General features: G+C 43.1%; 4 protein-coding genes across 6 annotated transcripts; 2 read left to right on the forward strand and 2 right to left on the reverse strand.

The window, feature by feature from the left end:
* Positions 1-325: 325 nt before the first annotated feature.
* Positions 326-11,557, reverse strand: LOC108024009 (AP-3 complex subunit delta). 2 transcript variants are annotated; one of them, XM_017093754.3, is made up of 13 exons: positions 11,259-11,557; positions 9,529-9,624; positions 7,523-7,651; positions 7,294-7,434; positions 7,106-7,235; positions 6,877-7,016; positions 5,124-5,197; positions 4,221-4,369; positions 2,875-3,551; positions 2,167-2,806; positions 1,964-2,110; positions 1,770-1,902; positions 326-1,705 (listed from the first exon to the last, which is right to left on the reverse strand). In XM_017093754.3, the coding sequence occupies exons 1-13, from the start codon at positions 11,355-11,357 to the stop codon at positions 1,129-1,131; spliced, it is 3,132 nt and encodes a 1,043-aa protein (XP_016949243.1). In that variant the 5' UTR covers positions 11,358-11,557; the 3' UTR covers positions 326-1,128. The 2 variants fall into 2 exon arrangements, with proteins under 2 accessions (XP_016949243.1, XP_016949244.1); XM_017093755.3 differs by lacking the exon at positions 5,124-5,197 and adding an exon at positions 6,452-6,525.
* Positions 11,558-11,800: 243 nt separating this feature from the next.
* On the reverse strand, positions 11,801-21,575 carry LOC108024003 (gamma-tubulin complex component 3). Of its 2 annotated transcripts, XM_050890519.1 has the most exons (6): positions 21,418-21,575; positions 21,042-21,351; positions 19,186-20,532; positions 18,932-19,124; positions 18,547-18,868; positions 11,801-13,140 (listed from the first exon to the last, which is right to left on the reverse strand). In XM_050890519.1, exons 2-6 carry the CDS (start codon positions 21,151-21,153, stop codon positions 12,418-12,420), a joined length of 2,697 nt encoding a protein of 898 aa, XP_050746476.1. In that variant the 5' UTR covers positions 21,154-21,351; positions 21,418-21,575; the 3' UTR covers positions 11,801-12,417. The 2 variants fall into 2 exon arrangements, with proteins under 2 accessions (XP_050746476.1, XP_016949233.1); XM_017093744.3 differs by having other exon boundaries at positions 21,042-21,575.
* On the forward strand, positions 13,540-14,689 carry LOC108024004 (probable methylthioribulose-1-phosphate dehydratase). Its single transcript, XM_017093745.3, has 3 exons — positions 13,540-13,769; positions 13,835-14,305; positions 14,376-14,689. The coding sequence occupies exons 1-3, from the start codon at positions 13,642-13,644 to the stop codon at positions 14,458-14,460; spliced, it is 684 nt and encodes a 227-aa protein (XP_016949234.1). The 5' UTR covers positions 13,540-13,641; the 3' UTR covers positions 14,461-14,689.
* LOC108024005 (peroxisomal multifunctional enzyme type 2) lies at positions 15,914-18,020 on the forward strand. The gene is made up of 3 exons (XM_017093747.3): positions 15,914-16,018; positions 16,108-16,265; positions 17,614-18,020. The coding sequence occupies exons 2-3, from the start codon at positions 16,133-16,135 to the stop codon at positions 17,826-17,828; spliced, it is 348 nt and encodes a 115-aa protein (XP_016949236.1). The 5' UTR covers positions 15,914-16,018; positions 16,108-16,132; the 3' UTR covers positions 17,829-18,020.
* Positions 21,576-21,638: the final 63 nt, after the last annotated feature.

Genomic DNA, 21,638 nt, shown 5'->3' on the forward strand with positions numbered 1-21,638 from the left:
ACCAACATATTTAAAAAACCAATACTTTGAAATTTGCTATTTACACATTGCTTATTCCTTTTTTCATTTTGTTTAATTTTTATTACTATTTCATTCCAATTTTTTATTTAATACATAAAATTATGATTTAAAAAATATGAAATGAAATATTTGAAATATTGTTCCTAAAGGACTTGGGTTACCAGATACGAAAAATAAGCATTAAACCAGGATTAGGGTTACCAGACAAGAAAAATAAGCTTATAACTAGGAATCGAACCTTTTTAATCCGTATATTGGAAACTTTTTAAGAAACTGTTCCAACCCAATAGTAACGACCAATGAATTTCCAACTTTTCATTTATTTAACGTTTACATATTTGTATGTGGTTGTGTGTGGGTGTTTTCTGTATATAATATAGCATGTATTATGTATAATTTCACTTAGCTTCTGTTCCGTTCCGTTTCTGTCTCAGTTTTAGTTAGTAATTATGGTATAGCAGTACTTTATATTTGATTTATATGGTTCACATGTATACATAAATCATTTGCTCTCGCCTTTGTTTCTTACAATCCATGCAGTTCCTATGCTGTGTGGGATTCGTTATAAAATTCCATATTATATAACTAGGTATATAATTGTCTGTGTCTTGTGGGAGTGTGTGTGTTAAGTGGAATCGCATGCTCTAGGCTACAAATTCATCAAAAATAGATAGTACACAAGAGTCGATCTGCATCGATTTATGATTTATAGTTTCATATAGTGATTTTCCCATCCATCTGTTGTTGCTTCTTTTAAGCCGCAATTGGCAGACTGGCGGCATTTACAATTTAAAATTACTCTTCTATATATATTTTGTATAATAATTATGTATATATACGGTTTATGTGGATTTTAGTTTTAGTTTCTTTTTAGCATTTAAATTTGTTCAATGTTGGTTTTGTTTTTATATCGCAGCGATAATTTGTTTAGTTTTAGTTTTGTCAGGAGGCAATTGTTTCAATTTAATGAAGATGGAAAGTCTGAAGCTAGCTTCGCCACTCCTTGTTTTTCTTTTAATAAACGCCTAATAAATCGACACACAAAAAAAAGAGGCTTTCACAAACGTATTAATAATAATTATAATAGTGGAACTTGGAGCTTAGCAATTAAAAAATCTCTTTGCTGGGCGTTGAGATTCCCAGTGGCTGTTCGTACTCGCTGGCCGAAACGAATGCGGAAGCCTTCTTCTCCTTGCGCTGCGACTTCTCCTTTTTATGCTTCTTCTTGTGCGCCTTGGACGCCACCTGCTCCTCCACCGGCTGCTCCGCCACACTGATGATGCCAGCGACGGCGGTCGAGGCATCTTCCTGCCCCACTTCCCTCGACTTCTCCTTGTTCTTCTTCTTTTTGTGATGCCTGGCGGCGGCATCTGGAAGGAGGCTCGACGTGTTGTTGTTCTCGTTGCTGTTGCTGGGGGCGGAAGTGTGGCTGGGACTGGGCGTGGGCGTGTCGGCATCGATGAGATCAATCACAGGCTGGGCGGCCTGCTCCTTGCGTTCCCGCTTGCCCTCCCGGTGCACCCGCTTGGCCTTCCTCTCCTTGTCCTTATCCTTGTCCTTTTTCCGATCCTTCTTGGAGGTGCTACTGCTGCCGCCGGCCAACTGCGCCGCCACATTGAGATTCTCATTGCCCGCCGCAGACTTCTTGGACGAGGACCTCACCGCCGGCGCCTCGAAGTCCGTGCTGTGAAGGAATTATGGGATATTTTAGCCCATGATCTAGACATGTCATTTCTGCCAACACTTACATGTCCAGTTCAATGTCCAGCGCTCGATGCGGATCATTGGGATCGTATTTGCCATCCTTGTCCTCGCTGTCCGACAGGGACACGCCCTCGGGCATGTCCAGCGTGGTGTTCACAATGTGCAAGGGTTTGGGCTCTAAAAAAAAAAGGGAGACAAGTTAGGGGGGATACCCAAGGAGTGGCTGATCCAGACTGACCTCCCTCCGACTCGGAGCTGCTGTTGTACGCCACTTTGTTCTTGGCCTTTTTGCTCTTCTTGCCCTTTTTATGCTTTTTCTTGCCATCTTTGCCGCCCTGTGCCGCCGCCTGTTGCTCCTGCAGGTACTTATCCGAGCGCTTGACAACTGCGGAAAGGTAAAATTAAGTAAAAAATAAAAATAACTCCAGGGAGACAACTCACTGCCCACGCGCAAAGCGGCCACACCCTCCATGTCCAGCGGCAGCTCCGTGATGGGTATGTCATCGATGTTGTCATACTGATCGGCATTCGCCGAGCCACCACTCGTCGCAGGCGTGGACTTGAGGTAGTGCGGATTGTTCGACTGCTCGATGAGCCGTGCCATCCGCTGGCGCTCCAGTTGCTCGGGCGTCAGCTCCAGACTCTGTCGCCGCTTGCCGCCGCCACCGCCTCCAGCACCACCGCCACCATCAACGCCCGTGCCGCCTTGCGAGGCGCTTACAAAGAGCTCATCCTTGTCATGCTCCGACGACGAACTGCTCGCCGCATCCTCCGGCGGCGGTGCGTTGATCCACTCGTCCAGATCGAGGCCATCCGGCAGCGGCACCTTGCGTTGCGCCTTGGGCGCCACCGGTATCAGCTCGCCAGCGAACAGCAGGGTCATCTCCTGGACAATCTCAATGGCCAGTGGCGGAATGCCGCCCTCCGTCGTCGCAGTATCCATGGCCAGGGCATCGTCTGTCGTGGTCAGTTGATGGCGCAGCATCTCGATCAGCATGCAAGCGGAATTGGCCCGCTCCTGCACCTCAATGTCGTTGGAGCCAATAAAGTGCTGCAGCTTATCCAGCACATGGTCGCAGAGCTTTAGGGGATAGCAAAACAACCATAAATAAGAGGATTCATTGGACATGATCCAAGGGGAGCGCTTACTCTTACTAATCCCGGCAGATCCTGAAGCTCCAAGCACGTGGTGGCCAGTCGGGCGAACAGCTTGATCACATTCTGCACATAGACACCCTGGATGTGACCGGGCAGTTGCCTGGGACGCAGCAGGATGTTGAGCGTCTTCTCCGCATCCTCCAGCTCGCCGGCGAACTCGCCAACGATCCAGGCGGCGGCGTAGAGCACCTCGTACATAGAGTTACTTTGCGCCGAGACGGTGAACGTGTCCAGCAGGTTGGTCATCTCGTTAACGGCGAACTGGCGCACCACCGGCACGCGGATGGCCACGTCCAGCAGTTGCTCAGCTATCAGGCGGCCGTGGCGCGAGCCCGCCTCCAGCTGGATGAGCTCCACGAGCACGGTGAGGTACCACTCGAAGTTGGTCACATACAGGTAGGAACTCTGGGCGCAAATCTCGATCACCTTGTAGAGCAGTTCGTCCCGGTAGGCGGATCCCTCCGCCCGCTCCATGTGGCCCAGCAGGCGCTTCACGATCTCCATGAGGTTCTTCTTCGAGACCATGCCGTAGAGCAGGTCCAGGGCGCGCAGGCGGATCGATTCGTCCTTGTCGTCCAGGCAGGCGAGGATGAGGTCCTTGTGCGCCTGCACGCTCTTCGGGTGCGTCTTCAGGATCTTCGACATGGCCAACAGTCCAAGATATTTCACTGAAAGTGGGAAAATATACTTATTTTATACATAAAATTAAACAATTTTCTAATTAAAGCGCGTATTCTTTAGATTCTGCCTTATAAAATTCTTAGTTATACATATTTTACTGATTTTTAAGTTACGCATACACTGAAAAACATATTTTATAGTAAGAAAGTCCAATACAAAGACATACCAATTTTAGAGGTACAAATAAAATAATTCTTATATTTAAATGGCAAATTTTTGATGAGGGACTTTCCAGACATACTCGAAAACAACTTTTATATATAAATTGTAAAAACGCGAATTCTTGAGTCAAACTAAAAAATCATCAAACTGCTACAGAGTTAAAAAAATAAATTTCAAAATTAAGTTTAATATTTAGATGGCAAATTTTGGATAAGGGACTTTCCAGACATACTCGAAAACAACTTTTATAGTTAAATTGAAAAAAATGCGAATTCTTGAGTCCCATAAAAGAATAAACCAAACTGTTTAAGAGCTAAGAAAATATATTTAAAATTCATTTTATTATTTAGATTGCATATTTTGGTTGAGGGACTTTCCAGATATACCGAAGAACAGCTTTTATGCGCAACATTATTAACGCGAATTCTTGAGACCAATCTTCTTGTATATTTCTATTCTATATTTAAAGAAAACTACGAAACGAGGCTACTCACGGTTCTGGTCCGAGTCCTCGATGAGGATGCGCAGCTTCTGCACGCAGAGCTGGATGGAGGCACTGTGGTTGGGCATGCCGCTGCTGATGCTGATGAGCACCGCGATCACCGTGTTGATGCACTCGTACAGGAGACTCATCGCCGAGGTGCTGTTGGTGAGTTGGGTTTGGTTTTTGGTTCGTTTTGATTTGGTTTTTGTTGGTGGTTCGGTTGGTTGGTTTTCATTTTTTGTGGTTTGTATTAGTTTAAGAAAAAAGGAACTTGTATTAAGAGTAATCAGCGGTTAAGCGACAAACATTGCACTACAACAATAGCAAATGGCAATGGCAACAACAACGGCAACAACAACAGCAGCAATATCGATAGCAGTTAGTGGCAGCGATAACAACTAGCGATTATAGCGATAGACAACATAGAGTAACACAAGATTGCGAAGCAAACGCATTAAAGGCAACCAAAAAAGAAAAACCAACAACAGCAACAACAACAACTGCAACGGCTCGATTTTTAGTTCAGCTTTTTTCGATTTACTGGTTTTACGTTTTGGTTCTCAATGAATGTGCTCGATAAGCAAATTATCGATAAGCAAACGTTTAAAATAAAATGGAGGGCAACAGTCATAGGTTGAGAGAGAGCGAGATAGATAACGGACATAAGAAGCTAGAAGATTTATACAATAAAATCATAAAAACTAATATATGTTTGATATTAAGTCGCACAATCATCGAGCAGCTTCAATTATCAATCGATCGATAGTAGTCGGCCTTTAATCGGCCTCGTTTCGATTTCGATTCTTTGCCTTCGCCTTGCTTTGTTGCAATCGTTTTCCACACACTTTCGGGGAAACTTATTTTAGGTTCACTTAATTTCTCTGTTTTTTTTTTGCAATGATTCAAGACTTGCCTATGAATTAGATTTGTGAGTGGTTCTATTAATTTCTTTCCTAGCCGGGGTTCTAAGGGGGTTAAAGCGCCAAACTGCAAATGCAAAGAGAAAAAGAAACAAGCAGAAATTATAATTTACATACAATCGAAATCATCAACGTCCTTATCCACAACTAAAACTAGAGCTAAAAAACTAAAATAAAATAAAATAGTAGAATAAATCATAAAGTAAAATAAAAACATTACAGAACATTTCTCTTCCTATTAAACTGGCTGTGAGTTCTTCGTTTTTGACTCATGGTGTGGTCCATTTCCTTCCGGATCGGATCTCATGGTGATATGTCTATATAATTGGAGTATCTGAGAGTCTTGGGTGTTTGCTTTCTTATTTTTGTTTGTTTGGTATACATTTTATGGCTTAGAGTTTACGTTTTCATTATTAAATCAAGCGAATTAAGCAGTTTTTCAACACAAAAAAGCCAAAGGAGTACGACGTGGTGAATTGGGGTGGTGACAGTGAATGGACTAAAGCTTATTGATAAAGATTTTGATATGTTTTAAAGTACTGTGAAAGTAAGTATTTTGTAGTAAGTCAAAGATAAAAAATTCGAACTATTAAAACGAAATTATTTCAATTTCTGATTTCATGTTAGAACATGAAATACACATTAAAGGATTTAATAACAATTTTTTAAGTTTAAAAACGCGAATTCTTGAGTCCAATACAAAAGCAACCAAAATGTTATTAATTTAACAATTTTATTATTCAATTTATTTTATTTTAAAATTTACTTGCTGTATTTTGGGTTAGTTAGAAACAAGTTTGAGGGCTAAAATTTAAAAACGCGAATTCCTGAGTCCAGTGAAAAATCAACCAATCTATAAGCTCTATGCATTCGACAGGATATGAAACATCATGTGCATCAACATGGGTGTATAAAGTTGTGTGTCATTGAAATTGCAAAGTCAATTTGTTGGGTAATTTCAATACAATTACAATATTCAATTACGACGCTCATGTGTTTTGGAGGTGTGGTGGTTGGTAATGTGATGTAGATCCTGGCGCAGCCCTAAAAGGTAGTGTTACCTCTTACAGCTTTGCCTCGAATATATCAAATGAGACTGGAAAATAAACACTAAGGTATACAATATCTGTGTGTTTGCTTCCATTTAAACGATTAGGATACCAAAGTATATACTCCAACGAAACATAAAGGGTTGTTCAATAACTAAAATGTAAATAGTAAAATGCTTTAGAGTAAAATCAAAGCGCGTGCTGGTTTTTAAATAAGTTTCTGGATTGGAGTTTTCGATTGACTGATTTAAGAAAAGCGCGCCGATAAAAACCTGGAAATAATTTCAATTAGGGGCTGAGTCAATTTGCGTCCCAGCGCCGGTTCAATTGTCGTGAGGCTCGCGAACTAAAATTCATTCGATTTTTATTTGGCATTTCATTCGGTTTTCATTAGTATTAGATTTTTTTTGGAGTGGTTTGTTTGTTTTTTTTTTTTTTTGGAGCGGGAGCAGAGGGAGGAGAGGGGGAGGAGTAGTTGTAGTGTTAATTAACTTTTTGGTTAGACAAGAATTCATTGTCGTATATAAAGTATAAGGTATACGTATGTTTATAATACATATACGGCAGAAACGAAATATCGACGTTTGTCCGTGGGGACAAACGAAAACGAAAAGATACACACTTAAAAGAGGAACTCAAGAGGATAAACGTAATCATTGTGAATCTCGGGTGGCCAGTGGGGTGGAGCAGCACTCACCAGCTTGATGATCTTGATCAGCATCCAGTTGTTGGTCGAGGTGGTCATCAGCTTGAAGAAGATGGGCGCCAGGGGCAGGTAGTTTTTTGGATTCTTACGCGCTAGTTCGCAAATAACATTCACGGCAGCTGATTGAACACCTAGGGAGAGTAAGAAACCGGGTTAGAAAGGCCTAAGGTGACATTCCCCTCCAAAGAGCTTTGGAATATTATGTAATCTAGGGTTGAACCTGGGTCTGGATCCTCCAGCTTCTCCTTGAGTTTGGGAAATGCAGGCCTCAGTGCCTCGGGATAGCGTAAAAATACTTTATACATCATAAGGACGGCTTTCATGCGCAGATACGGTTTTGTTGAGCTCATCTGGGCGAGAGGCAAGGTTGTAAGAAACTTAATTAAAATGTTGGGAATGCCGCAGTACCAGTGTCATAATATCATTGGCCAAATCGCGGGACAGGTCGGGTGATATGAAGCAGCTCAGGCCACTCAGCGCCACGCCGGCATCGTATTGATTCTGTGAGTTGAGATCCTTGCGTATCATGTTGGTGGTCAGCATGAGCAGCTTTAATAGAAAATATATATATATTTAGTTATCATTGCATCTTTGTATTCTTAAAATATTTTAATATGTTATACATAATATTTAATACCTCACTATCCGGGTGGAAGCATTGACTGGCCGCCAGGTAGCCGATTCGCTTGCAGGTGAACCTGGATGAGCTCATCACCTCGATGATGTTGAAGCCCGCCCAGGAGATGTCGTAGCCCAGCATTTGTATCTGTCGGCACGGAAATCGAATCAATAAATATTAACATTTTGTGCTGATTTTGTGCAAACGAATTGGGGTGCCAAGTGGCAGGGGGCTCTCCTCATCTGCGCCTGTGTGCAGGATAGGCCCAAGGACTCGTTAGCATTGAAATCTGCTTAAGCTGCATCCCATTTTCCCACCCAACGCCCGAGGGCAAAATATTGGCTTGGCCCGCCTTTGAGATACCCTTGGTATATTATAGTATTCAATAGAATATTAATAAAAATTTTAAAACTTAAATTAGGAAAATGCTACGACTTGAATACTTAAAGAAGAGCCCTAAATAGTAAGCCTACAGCATTCAAGAATATACCACATGTTCCTAGATCGCCTTTTAGATACACTAAGTATTTTATAGTATTTTTCAGTATTAAAAAAAAATACATGTATATAAATAGCTTTCACTAAAATTTCAAAAATCAAAGCAGAGCCAAAAAAAAGTAAGCCTACATCGTTCAAGTTTTTACCACATATTCCTGACCCGACTTTTAGATACATTTGGTATATTATAGTATTATTTGGTATATAAATATTATATACCAAAATTTAAAAAATGATAAATGATAAAATTGGAAAACTTAAAGTAGTTTTTAGCCAATAAACCCAACTGGTTGCCACATAAGTAGAAAGAGTCTGAAACTATATTTTTTTAATACAAAAAATACATTTTCCTGCCCGCTGTGCTACTATTTTCCCCTCGACTGTGTCACCTAACTATATGTTGTTGAAGCCATCTTTCGGATCGCTTGTTAGCTGGCCACCGTGGAGGCGGTGGGCCGTGTTGTTGCTCCCCTTGTTTCCCACGGCTGTTGCCGTTTTTGTATGCTCTGTATTGTCACACTTGCCTGCAAGGACCCCCATTCCCCCAGGCAATTTGCATCAAGTGCAGCCAGGCACTTCGCCGACTTTGAATGGCCGCCAGCAGATTCCGGGGCATGCACGCTGCATCTGCACTTCTTAGTCTAACGCTAAGCCGTCGTCTTCAAGGGAATTTGAATTGGAAAAGTCTTGGGTCGGCTTAATGGTTACTTAAGCTGATTTCAGGGTGTGAAAAGGCGTTCTGATTTTCGAAAGATGCTCCAATTTGGGGATAGTATAAGCTATCAAAGGGGATATCGTGATTCTCTTGACCTCTTAACTTTTTCAAATATATTCAAGTAATTAATCAACATGTTCTCTAAATCTTTCCCAAAGACTTCTCGACCTAAATAACATTTAATGGCAAACTTATTGGAAATCATTGTATTAATACAGTGCAATTTATTAGGTTAAAAATTGATGTTCTTGAACAATGAACAATTACACCAATCATTCGACATATTTTATAAAATATTTCTAAAGACATTTCGAATACTATAATTCAAAAGGAAAACAAAGTATGAAATCGCTTTATTGCTTTCAATATCTTGCTTTATATCTTAAGGATTCCAACCAATCTGAACGTTGCTATATATCAAATTAGAAATTCTAATGTTCTTGAGAGTTAACTTTAATCTAACTAATTCTAATTAATATTAATAATTTATGCTTGAGATTTTTATTTTAGTTAAAATACTTATTTAACATATATTATTAACTTATTTTTAGAAAATCCATTCTTCCTATATCTTGCTTTATATTTTAAGGATTCCAACCTATCTGAACATGGAGATCTATCAAATAGGAAATTCTAATGCTCTTTAGAGTTAACTTTAATGAAACCAATTATTTAAAATATTTTCCTAACTTATTTTTTAAAGACATTAAATGCCTGGCATTTCAGTTGTTATAAATGTTGGAATTCTTTTCAATCTGAGTGATATCTCGAGGCTTCCAGGTCGGAATCTAGCTTAAGTAGACACACTTACGTAGGTCAACTTGGCCACCGCATTGCACTTGACACTGATATTGTCCTGTCGCAGCTCCTGCTTGATCTCCTCGATGCACGTCGATATGTATTTGGCCTGCGGAGAAAGTTGATTTCAATCAAATTGTTTACGTATAGTGGGGTCCGCCAAGTGGAATGGCGAAATGTGCAGTGGCAGCACATCATAGAACAACAAACATATCTGAGAATCGTCGAGGGGCTATGAGTTTTATACCCCTGCATACACACAGGGCCACAGAAGCGAAGCAAAGTAAATACGAATTCCGAATCACACACTTGCCAGCAAAGTAATAGTGATGTTGACTTGGCAAAAGCTTAATTTATCAATACATTTTATTTAAATGGATAGAACACTCTGTTGTAGGACATATATTTGGGGTCTCGATGAGTGGCTCGTATTAATGATGTAGATTCCCTGCTGATATTTCGCCAATTCGCATTCAATAGGATGGATGACCGCATAAAAGGCCTGCTATTAATTTAAATACAGCTGAAAATCAGCGTTAAGAAGAGCACACAGAGAAAAATAGGCAGTTAAATATGACATTTAAATGGGAAAATCATAAAAAAACAGTGTTCAAAATATACTAAACATATGTTAAATAATAATACAATATATTCAATATTTTAAAACACATAAGAAACATTTATTTTATGTTGTGGTTAAATAAATATGTTGACCTTTAAATAAATTATTTTAAAAAAATGGTCATGATAAACTAAATATATTTATGATACGAACAAGTATATTACTCAATAATATTAAATAGTTATAAATATATTATTCACTAATATTTGTTTTATTAAGAAAATATGGAAATGTTTTTTACAAGTTGTGGCTCTGAACCTACAATTTTATTATAATTAAAAAAATTTCTTTTCTTTTAGTGGTTACTTAAAATCAGCATATTTATTAACATATGTGAGTAAAATATAAAAGATAAATTCTAATTTATTGTTAAGCCAAAAAGCTCTTTTGATTGAATGATTATTAATGTATTTGCTGGTATTTTCTTAAAAGTGGCTTGTCGAATTTCAGAAATTACAGGCAGTAACATTTATTTATTTTTGAGTTCAACATTTTCATTATCATCATTTAATAAAACATGCTTTTTCCAGCATATAAATTTGATTAGGAAATTGCTCTTTAAACCGAAATATTGCGATTGAATTGATATGGTATTTGCTGGTATTTTTGCGAAATACAAATACCTAGGCAATTTCTCCCAGTGTGCCGGAGAGAGGCAGTGCCGTTAGGCGATCCTGCAGAACATGCTGATAAGGACCGCAGAAAAGGCAATCAGCTGGGAATTTACATGGGTAAACATTTGATAGAGGCACTGGCTAATTAGGTGGGCGGGTGCGTGGGTGCGAGGGGAGAACTCCGCGTGGCTCTCTTCCAGCTTTTCCTGCTCCTCCTTTTTGCATTGTTGGCAGATGCCGACCCACACACACGCACGCACACCCACTGCCGCTTTCGCCCACACACACACACGCACACAGATGCACACGCACACCAAACTCTAATAAGATTCCCTTAATGCAAACGAAATTTGTCAGCCAATTAGCGAGTTCTAATTGGACCCACAGCTGGAGCGCACGGGGGGCGTGGCGGTTGCGGGCGGTCGCCCTGCGAGGGGGGCGGGGGGTGTGGCGCTTGGGGGGTGGGGGTATGGGGGTCGGAGAAGCGCGGCCAGGACTCTCGCTTACCTCATTATCCTTGTTGTTCCGAATGCCGCGCACCAAGTCGGTGAGGTTTTTATCAAACATACGCTCGAAAAAGTTACCCTTCACTTTCTTCAGTGCCATGTTTGCCCTGGGGTTTTCACCACTCTCCGCTTCGCTGCTGCGCTCTGCTATCGGTATCTCACTCGAGGACTGTGGCTATTTTGGCGAGGCGATTTCAGCACAGCACCGGCGTCAGCAGAAAGCACTCACTTCCGTCTTTTCCGATTTGTTTTCGTTTTTTTAATTTAACACCAGCACTCTAGAGGTGGCACACAAATGGCACGGCAGTCGATACTATCGATAATCGCTCGACATCGATATTCTGCCAGGTGAACTGGGTGTGTGTGCTGGCTAAAACCGATATACCAGCTATCGATGGGCGGAATTTTGAAAAAGAGCGAGAGGGCAATAGGCTGATTTATAGTAAAAATGTAAATTTAAAATTTAAAATTTAAAATAAATTACAATGCATTCCAAGTCCAGGTGATATAAACAATGAAGCCTAAAAGAAAATGCACCACATGTTCAATGCCAAGCGTTTATTTCGAGCTCGCCTTACGGTTTTAAACTGTTCAAAACATCAACATTTTAAAATGTTCTCTAACTTTTCGCTTTAAAATACGCAACACCTGCTTACGCTTACTTTAGAATTACCACTGGGAGGGAGGGCAATTGACAAACGCACTTGGGATGTTAGGGGTTTTAACTAAGCTTCGATGTATACAATGAGGGCACGTAAAGGAAAACAATGTGCGCCCTTCGACCAACGAATCTCCGTTTAATACTTTCGATTACAACTACTCAAAAAACTTCAAAACTTCAAAAATGAGTGTTTAAGATTCGAGATATCTTAGGTTAATGGCTTGCAGCCAGCCGATTGACGGAAATGCTTGAGATATACGTGTGTATAAGTGCAGGTTCGTTTGCTTTTCGCTTGAAAGCAGCACAGTAGCTTAGTAAATAGTTGGATTAGTTTGCTTGATTGCTTTTGGTTTCATTAGCCTGCTCCATTCGCTCAGCCCTAATGGTATATGGCGTGGATATCTCAATTATTTAGCCGCAGTTAAACTGGATGTAATGGTGTGGCCTGATGCCTCCGATATTGGCACTGGGTTGCTGAGTGTTCCAAGGACACCGGGCGCTACTCCTTGGTGGTCGGCGCATGCATAACGAACCGACTGCTCGGCGAGTTCCTGTTGTTAAGGCTGAACACATTGCTCATGCGCATGTGCTCGAAGGTCAGCGGCTTGCTCAGATTGGTGTCCCGCTTCTTGTAGTACTCGTTGAAGTCCAGCCGCGTGCCGAAGAGCTGCAGATTCGGATCGTTGCTGGAGTTGAGGGCCATTAGGAAGCTGCTCACGGCCTTCTCGTAGGCGGAGGCGATGACCTCCAGGCCATGGCAGGCGGTCTCGATCTTCTGCGCGAAGATCTTCTTCTCCTGGTCGCGCTGCAAGGTCATTTCGCTGGTCAGGCCGTAGACGCCCTGCTTCCCCGACTTCTCCACCTCTTTGGCCAGCTCCTGGCGGGCCTCCAGCTCCTGGAAGCATTCCCTGTAGAAGTTCGATTGCCAGCTCTCCAAGCAGATTATGTTCTCGTATACCGTCTCCAGCGAGGCCTCCATGTCCGTTTCGTTGCTGACAAAGCAGCCCACCTTGATGGTCTGCAGGAACTTCTCGTGCGCCTCCAGGATGTCATCGAGGGCCGTCGCCTGCTGCATCTTCTTCTGCAGCTCCACCCAGTTGCACTCGATCACCTCGAAGAGCACATAGTACTGCATCTGGTGGATGAAGTGCATGATCTCCGAGGTGAAGAGGTTCAGGCGGTGCGACGCCTTGCCGATCTCGGCGTTCATAGGGCGAAGAGTCTGGAAAGTAAGTCGGTTAATATAAAATAGATTAAAGTGGTTTATAAAATATATTATATTAATTATTATTACACATTGTTGATTATCATATAAGCAGAATCTTTGTTTTAAATATTAACCGAGATTTTTTTTAAAGACTTTAAAATCTTGAAAATTTAAAGAGAGTTTTATTAGTTTTATCAATCAATTTTATTAATGACTTGTTTAATTTATTAATATTTTTGTGAATGCAATTACTTAAAGGATTCCACAAATAAAAATGGCCAGAAACCTTCTTATCATTTAAAAAGAAAAAGATTTCAATCTCTCTGTAGACGTTTTTTAAATTTCAAAAATATACTGAAATGGCAACGCTGGCCAACGGCGATAGGCCGATAGAAGTGCACCGTCGATAAGTGTAACTATCGATTTCCGAATTGTTTACATGCCCGATTCGTCGTCGCTTCGAGATTCCCTTAATCTTTATCTGGCTAATCAGCTCCAAGTCACGTTGTCAGCGAGATGGCCCTCTCGATCTTCAAAGACCTGCCGCCGGAGCATCCGCGCCATCTGATTCCCTCGCTATGCAGGCAGTTCTACCACCTGGGCTGGGTCACCGGCACAGGCGGTGGCATGAGCATCAAGCACAAGTGAGAGGGCATGGCAATCCCAGCCAGAAATATCCTCCTAATCACAAACCCCATAATCCCTGCAGCGATGAGATCTACATAGCACCGTCGGGCGTCCAGAAGGAGCGCATGCAGCCGGAGGACCTGTTCGTGCAGGACATCGCCGGCAAGGACCTGCAGCTGCCGCCGGAGATCAGGGGCTTGAAGAAGAGCCAGTGCACGCCGCTCTTCATGCTGGCCTACCAGCACCGCGGGGCGGGCGCCGTCATCCACACCCACTCGCAGCACGCCGTGATGGCCACGCTCCTGTGGCCGGGCAAAACCTTCCGCTGCACCCACTTGGAGATGATCAAGGGCGTGTACGACGAGGCGGACAAGCGATACCTGCGCTACGACGAGCAACTGGTCGTCCCCATCATAGAGAATACACCCTTTGAACGCGACCTCGCCGACAGCATGTACGCCGCCATGATGGAGTATCCCGGCTGCAGTGCCATCCTGGTGCGCCGACATGGCGTCTACGTTTGGGGACAGAACTGGGAGAAGGCCAAGACCATGTGAGTTTCCATTTTACTCTCGTTTACCCATCGTGTTTACCCCTAACTTTCGTTTTTATACAAATCGCAGGTCGGAATGCTACGACTATCTCTTCTCCATCGCCGTGGAGATGAAAAAGGCCGGACTGGATCCGGAGAAGTTCGAGAGCTCCTAGGGAACTGGAGATGATTAACCCTATATAAGCCCTGTGCTGCATTTGTTATCAGGCATTTTCTGACCCATAGTGCTGAAAAATGTATGCGATAATACACTTTAATTGGATAATATTAAAAAGTTTATGTGTAATGTATATAATACAAAAACCTTATACAAATCCCTGGTTTAGAAAGCATAATTATTCGAGGATACCATTCGGATTCAGAAATATATTCATTTCAGTTGAATATTCTCTTGTTTTTAGCTATGGTTCCTAATAGTGAAATATTTCAATATATGTAGATGGTGATTTCCCTGCTAAAAACCTCAGGTGGGTTACAAAATATGATATAATATAGTATTAAATATAATTTAAAGAGCAAATAGGAACAGGAAATCTTTGTAAATGTTGTAGTTTTATATATTTTTTCACATTTTAGTGGGGGTTAATAATATCTCTTGAATGAGCTCGTGAGACGGCATATTTTTCCGTAATAATCTGAAGACTCTCAAGGCCTTATCGCCGTTTTATGGGCCTTTCAAACTGAGTGCGCACTTTGCACTAAAACTTGGACTGGGGAGCGTGGTAACAGCAGCGGGACAACAGCTGATAACCGCTGTTAGGGGTCTCTGTTAGGCGGCCCTGTTAATGTTAAAGTCTAAACTCCACACCTGTGGCAGTGGTTGAAAAGTTATATAAAATTATACTGAACTTTTTTTAAAGAAAAATAAAGCAGAAAAAAATCGAACTATTTTTTTTCTAAGGTTTTTAAAGAAAAAAATCGACAAATTTTTTTTAAGTTCAGCCTAAAAAATATATAATTATTTTTTTTCTTACTGTGAATAGGAACTTATACTACAGTAAGAATTTAGATGGAAGTATACCCAGCTATTCATCAATGCCTATTCATTTCAAATCTTCCTCCATATATGTTGATACAAAGGAACCAACTATTTTTTCCCATTTTTTATCGAAATGTTGTTTCCCTTCTTGATAGAAAATAAACGTAAATATTAAATAAATAAAACAATTTTTATAGTTAAAATTTTTCTGTGCTCTATTCCCTGTTTCAGCTGGGTCAGCTGGCTAATAGTAGGAGCTTTGCCTAAATGAAACATTAAGTAATGTTTTTAAAATAATATTATACCATGCTATTTTTATAATTGCCTGTTCTTTAGATATGGCAAAAACTCTGCCGTTCTATAAACCCAAAACATTTTAATATCCTTGGTAAGTAATAGAAAAGACAGGAGCGTTTTCCCTTTTTCTATTAATTATTTAATTCAAAATAAAATTTGAAAAAGTTTCATTACATTTCCCTCTGCACTTCTCCCCGGTATTGAGCCCACTGTGCTCCAGCTGGCTAACAGTGAGAGCTTTGCATGAATGAAACAACAGGGCGCCGCACCGCCTATGCAAGCGCAGTGGGTGCGAGCGAGTGCGGCATATGTGGCCGGCTCTCCGCCCTATGGCCGTCCCGCTCGCCCGCGACAAGGGGAGTGAAGTGAGAAAAAGTGACCATAAATTGGGCTATTGCACGCCGTCGGCTCATTATTTCGCGTTCTCCGCTCCAAGCGTAAGCATTTTCACGACGCACAAGCAGGGCGAGCCCACGGCTGACTTTTCCCCATTTCCCCACTCTTTTCATTGCCGGAAAACACGCAGAAATACCACACATCACACCGCAACCATGTCGCTGCAGTCGGACGCCGTGTTCCAGAAGATCATCGATGGCCTGAAGGAGAACGAGGCCAAGGCCAAGGCGGTCAACGGAGTGTTCCTCTACAAGATCACCAAGGACGGCAAGGTGGCCAAGGAGTGGAGTAAGTACCGAGTGCGCCCGCTGGAACACCCTCCTGCACGGGGGGCACACCCTGCTGCACGCAGGGGTGGCGGTGGCGTTAATTTCAAGGGGGATGCTTTGTTTTCACAGCGAAAATCAGGCAATGTTTGCTATGTAATGGGATTTTTTTGGGGGGGAAAAGGCTTTTCCCACCCTTGTGCCCCGCCCCTGCCTTGCCAGTGCCACATACGTGGTCTTGGCAGGCGGGTTTTGCACTGCCCAGCAGGCACAGTTCAAAGTGCACAGCGTTTGTACTTCGGAACCAGCTGTTTGCCAGGCATTATCATACAAAAGCACTGCATTGCCCATACAGGTGATCGAGAAAATACCCTATAGAGAACCCCCTTAGGAGAGTTAGCATACAGAATGGTTAGCTTTATAGAACCCTAACTTTCGTTTTAAACGAAATTTTTAACATATTTTTAAGAGTTCTTAAACGCACTTTGGGTTTTACTTACTTAACAAAATAACTCTTTTAAAATTGATTTCAATACTGAGAGGTCCGAGAGTTCAAATCCCATATATGTATAAGTCTATCTTTAAAGTATAGATTTGCTAAGGAATAGATTTAGGTACTGAGAGGTCTATGAGTTCGGATTTGTAAAGGAATATGTAAATTATTACACTTTTCTCATAGACTTCGGTAGAGGAAGGTCTAGTTAGGAACCCTTATATTTTTAATTCTGTTTATTCGATAGAGTTTTAAAAATATGTACTACTAAGTATGGATTATGGTACTCTGTTGTCTATAATCGGATATTTTTTATTTATTTGACTGTACTTTGTAAGGAATATTTACAAATTCTAAAGAATATGATACTGGGAGATCTAAGAGTTCATATCCCATTTATTTGTCTTTCTTTATAGTATAGATTGATTAAAAAATAGATTTCAGTACTGAGAGGTCTAAAAGTTGGGATTTTCAAAGGAATATTTTAAATATTTACTCTATTATCATAGACTTCGGTAGTGAAAGGTCGATTTAGGAACCAATATATTTGTAATTCGGTATATTTAAAAGAATATTTAAAATATTTACTGCTTAGTACGTATTATGGTACTCGGTTGTCTGTAAGATCGAATTTTTTATATATATATATCTGTACTTTGTAAGGAACATTTAAAAAACTTACTTTTTAGTAATGATCTCGATATTGTGAGGTCTAAGAGATCGGATTTTTAAAGGAGCATCTAACTTGTATACTCTTTTAGTATAGTTTTCAGAACTGGAAGTTCCATAAGTCCAAAAGGCTTATAAAGTCTAGGTTCTAATAGTGCTAAGGACTCCTCAAAGAAACAAGCAACTAATTCGTATCGCCCACTTTCAGCCCTGGACTGCAAGAGCGCCAAGGCCTACGAGGGACCCGCCCAGGGCGTCAAGGTGGACACCACCCTGACGGTCGCCGACGAGGACATGGTGGACATCGCCCTGGGCAAGCTGAACCCCCAGGCCGCCTTCATGAAGGGCAAGCTGAAGATCGCCGGCAACATCATGCTCACCCAGAAGCTGGCGCCGCTCCTGAAGACCGATGCCAAGCTGTAAGGGGACCACCTCGGCAGCCTGCACATTCCTCACCAACTTGTGTGTGTTCTTTATTGCTCTTTTTTTTCTGTGTGTACTCTGTAATCCGTATTCGTGTTTTTGTTTCACCCCACATAATTAATGTTATTTTTGTACGGGAAGTCGTCTACAAAAAACTAGAAAATAATACATAAGGCGAAAGCGAAGGCGAAACTCTTGTGCACTTTGATACTGTGGCTGGTTTATCGGTAAGTGGGTAATCGCAGCGGATTAGATTGCAAGGGCAATCTTATCAAGGTGTTGTAGGCGATTTCTTGACACCCAAACCTTTCGAACTTCGACTTCCTTTCAACACAGAAATAGATGGCCCACATGTTGGCTTTGCTTTAATCTACAAACGCGAATGCAATGCCTTTTCCAGCAAGATAAGCCTTATTTTGGGCTAATTAGGTTAATAAATAGAGTGTCAAAGACCTCGCATATTCTTAAATACTCATTAGGAGCCAATGAAGCCTTGAGGCCCAAGAGATTATAACAAATAGCTATATTAAATATCGTATGGATTGGAATTTAAACCGCACCTTTGGCGTTTCGGGACCGTTTCGTTCACATGAGATAGCCCTAGAATACGAATTCCAATGAATTTCTTCGCCATGCGCCCTCTGAGCGACTTCCGGCCATCGAAATGTGTGCATGCACTCGAGATACGGATAAGAAATCGAACGGCCAGCGCACTCACCTTCGCATTGCCCATCTGCTCCTTCCAGATCTTGATCGAGAGCACGAACTCCATGTGCTTCATGCGCCAGAGGGGCTTGAAGAGCAGCTTGTACGTGGGCATGGTGGGCTCCAGCATGGTGGCCAGTGGCCCCTGGACGATGTACTTCAGCGAGATGATGTCCCAGCCCTTGTCGCCGGTGTACGGCGGTTGCACCACTATATCCAGGTGATTGAGTATGTCCGGGTCGTCGTACTGGGCATTTGTGCAGCGCAGAGCGGCATCCAGCATGGAGGAGAGATCGTGGGCATATATATCGCCGCCGTTGCGCTCAAGCTCGTCTCTGCAAGGGCGGGAAGGGATTATAACAATATATGACAACAGCTATATACACACAAAAACCCACTTCATGTTCTCGATGAGAATGCTGACAAAGTCGCCCTGGCCGAGCAGCAAGTAGCGCCGCATGCCCTGCAGGTGATCCAGCAGCTTGTGGGGACCCACCATGATGTCCAGGACATGTTTGGAGGTCTGCTGGTAGCACGTTTCCACGGCCGCGTGCCAGCTGGTGTCCGGCACGTACGAGAAGAATTGGGAGACTGCCACAAAAAAAGAAAGCAATGCAATTTGGTGAGATAGCTAAGTAAGTCAAGCACTCACCTTTAGTGTCCATGACCTTCTTGAGCTCGTCGCGACCCTTCATCAGTCCCTGCACCTCGCAGATTTCCCTCAGGAAGTTGATGCACTTGCCCGTCTTGAGGATCTTATCGGCCAGATCCATGGGCACAAACTTGGGCAGCATGGGCAGGCGCAGGCGGAACTTGTCGTGCCACAGCCGATCGGCACCCACATCGTTGAGGGACTCCACAAAGAACTCGCTGTGCAGATCGTTAATTCCGCCCTCCAGCATCCACTTGGAGATCATGCGCACCAGCGGGCCACAGATCGCGGTGAGGATATCCACCACCAGTTTGTCGACCATCGAGTGCCCGTTGTCGAGCATATCGTACACGGTCGATGCCAACTCGCCGCCCTTCTTCATCTGGCAGGCGTCGGCGATTTTGGTGAGCCACTGCATCCGGTGCAGTGGCTTTATGGACCAGGCGAGCAGCTTGAAGAGCGTCAGCTTGTGCTCGTCACTCGGCTCGCCGCCGCAGCCCGCATTCCAATTCATTTGCGCCTTGCGATACAGATTCATTTCGTCGTGCAGAAGGGACACCTGGCCACTGAACTCGGACAGCTCCTCCTTAAGCTTGGACATCAGGGCCTGGCCCATGCAGCCCATAGCATTAAAGCCGGTGGATGCGTCCGCAAACTTGGTCACGCGATCGTAGTAGTAGCCCATCTCGGAGAGCCGCACCAACATGCCCGCCTCGCCCAAAGCCAGCGCCTCAGCGTGCATGGGATCCAGCTTGAAGCGACCTGAGACCACGTCCTTCTTCAAATACTTACCCTGAACGCCGGTGAACGAGTAGATGGCGTTCAACACTATCTCCTGTTGCAGCTCGAACTCCTGTTGTGCCTTCAGGTCCACGTAGTTGGGCAAGGTCTTGGTGCCCAAACCGGGCGTGGATTGGGTGGGATCGTAGCTATAGCTTTCGCCCGCGCCTCCGTCAACTGCTGCTCTCTGGGACAATCCGTTGCCATTGTGGCTGCTGGCCCCTGAGTTGAGGCTAGCGCTGGAGGCTGTTCGATTGCCCAGAACCTGACTGAGATTATCGGACCGGGCGGAGAGGCCTGCTTCTCCTCCGTTCGCAGTCTGCTTGTCGGCCATCGACAGCAGGTGGCCCATCAGCGAGTGACGCACCTGGGGATCGAGCTTCATTTGCAGCAGCTTCCTGTAGAGCTCGTAGAAATGCTCCGCCGTATCCATGCCATCCACTTCGCCCCGGGCCTTCAGGATTTTCATGGTCTTTTGCAGGCATTCTTGTTCAGACAGCGATATCGAATTGAAGGGAGCACCAGCATTGGACTTTAGGCACCTGGCCACACGGGCCAGGGTTTCGTCTGTGGAGGAAAGGATAAATGTAGATCATTAGATATATAGAAAAGTTTACTAGGGAGTAATTTCCTTAAGCCGAAGTTGGGATACAAAAAGGTACAACGATTTACGATTTAATTGCCTAAGAGCTGATAATATATTTAAAGTTCGAAGAATAAACACATAATATCCCTAAAATACGGCTTATAGAGCAGTTAATTTTCTTTAAACCGGGTTTATAGGAAAGGTATTACTGGTTTATGTATCGAATGCTAGGAATGAAATGTAGGTACTATTGCCAAACACACTTCATAGCCTTTGCAGGGTTTTCAGCTCCATAACGTTGGATATTATCTCTTTTATAAGGAATCCCTCCTATCCTAAACAAAATACCATCTTCCTTATGATCTTTCTTATATCTGCGAAGGCCAACTTGAGACTTGAGACAGCCCCAAGCTGCCGGTTGGAAAGATTGCCTCCTCCGTGGACCAACCAGTGGGCAATCCCGGATTCCCAATCCCAAGCCCAGTCTCACCTTGAACTTGCGGCGGCTGCTTGCCCTCTATGGTCAGGCACAAGTCCGACAGGAGATCCGCCAGTCTGGAGGTGAGGCCGGCCACATCGGCAGCCGAGTTTTCCGTCGACATCCTGGTGCACAGAGATCGGAGCGAATAGGAGTAATATTCATAAATCCAAGTGGGGCGCGCGACAACCGAAATAGCCTGGAGATGCTTGGTGGGCAACAACTGGTGGCCAATCGCACACGGGCTCCTGACTCCCGTACGGCAGCTGGCCCGAAATCACCTTCGATTGCTGCGCTCGGCCGAAAGTTTCGGCGGAATGGGCTAAAAAGCGAACAATTGGCGCCTACTTTGTTAAAAATTTAATAAAATATTTTAACGCAGTGATACCGTATTTGGCAAACTGGCCAATGCCAAAAGCGGAGTCTCCGCGGGTGGGCACACACTGGCCGGGCGAATGTCCGGCGATCTGGCAGCTCAAGTTATTTTTAAAATTAATACAATAAAATCTTAAAGAATAGAGTACAGAAATTTACGTTTCAATGACCTAAAAACCTTGTGATACTATGTCGGTATGGCAGGATATGATAGGATGGAGGCGAGTCAATAGA

The sequence above is a fragment of the Drosophila biarmipes genome, chromosome X, assembly GCF_025231255.1.
Source record: "Drosophila biarmipes strain raj3 chromosome X, RU_DBia_V1.1, whole genome shotgun sequence".
Lineage (NCBI taxonomy): Eukaryota > Metazoa > Arthropoda > Insecta > Diptera > Drosophilidae > Drosophila > Drosophila biarmipes.

Coding starts and splice junctions, on each gene's coding strand:
- LOC108024009 (XM_017093754.3), bottom strand. CDS start 11,357: ATGGCACTGAAGAAAGTGAAGGGTAACTTTTTCGAGCGTATGTTTGAT. Junction 7,017..7,105: donor GCTGGAGGATCCAGACCCAG/GTTCAACCCTAG, acceptor TACTCTCCCTAG/GTGTTCAATCAGCTGCCGTG. Junction 4,370..5,123: donor CTCACAAATCTAATTCATAG/GCAAGTCTTGAA, acceptor ACTCACCAACAG/CACCTCGGCGATGAGTCTCC.
- LOC108024004 (XM_017093745.3), top strand. CDS start 13,642: ATGGCCCTCTCGATCTTCAAAGACCTGCCGCCGGAGCATCCGCGCCAT. Junction 13,770..13,834: donor GGCATGAGCATCAAGCACAA/GTGAGAGGGCAT, acceptor TAATCCCTGCAG/CGATGAGATCTACATAGCAC. Junction 14,306..14,375: donor TGGGAGAAGGCCAAGACCAT/GTGAGTTTCCAT, acceptor TACAAATCGCAG/GTCGGAATGCTACGACTATC.
- LOC108024005 (XM_017093747.3), top strand. CDS start 16,133: ATGTCGCTGCAGTCGGACGCCGTGTTCCAGAAGATCATCGATGGCCTG. Junction 16,266..17,613: donor CAAGGTGGCCAAGGAGTGGA/GTAAGTACCGAG, acceptor GCCCACTTTCAG/CCCTGGACTGCAAGAGCGCC.
- LOC108024003 (XM_050890519.1), bottom strand. CDS start 21,153: ATGTCGACGGAAAACTCGGCTGCCGATGTGGCCGGCCTCACCTCCAGA. Junction 20,533..21,041: donor GCAGCCGCCGCAAGTTCAAG/GTGAGACTGGGC, acceptor TTTCCTCCACAG/ACGAAACCCTGGCCCGTGTG. Junction 13,141..18,546: donor AGCAGATGGGCAATGCGAAG/GTGAGTGCGCTG, acceptor CTTACTTTCCAG/ACTCTTCGCCCTATGAACGC.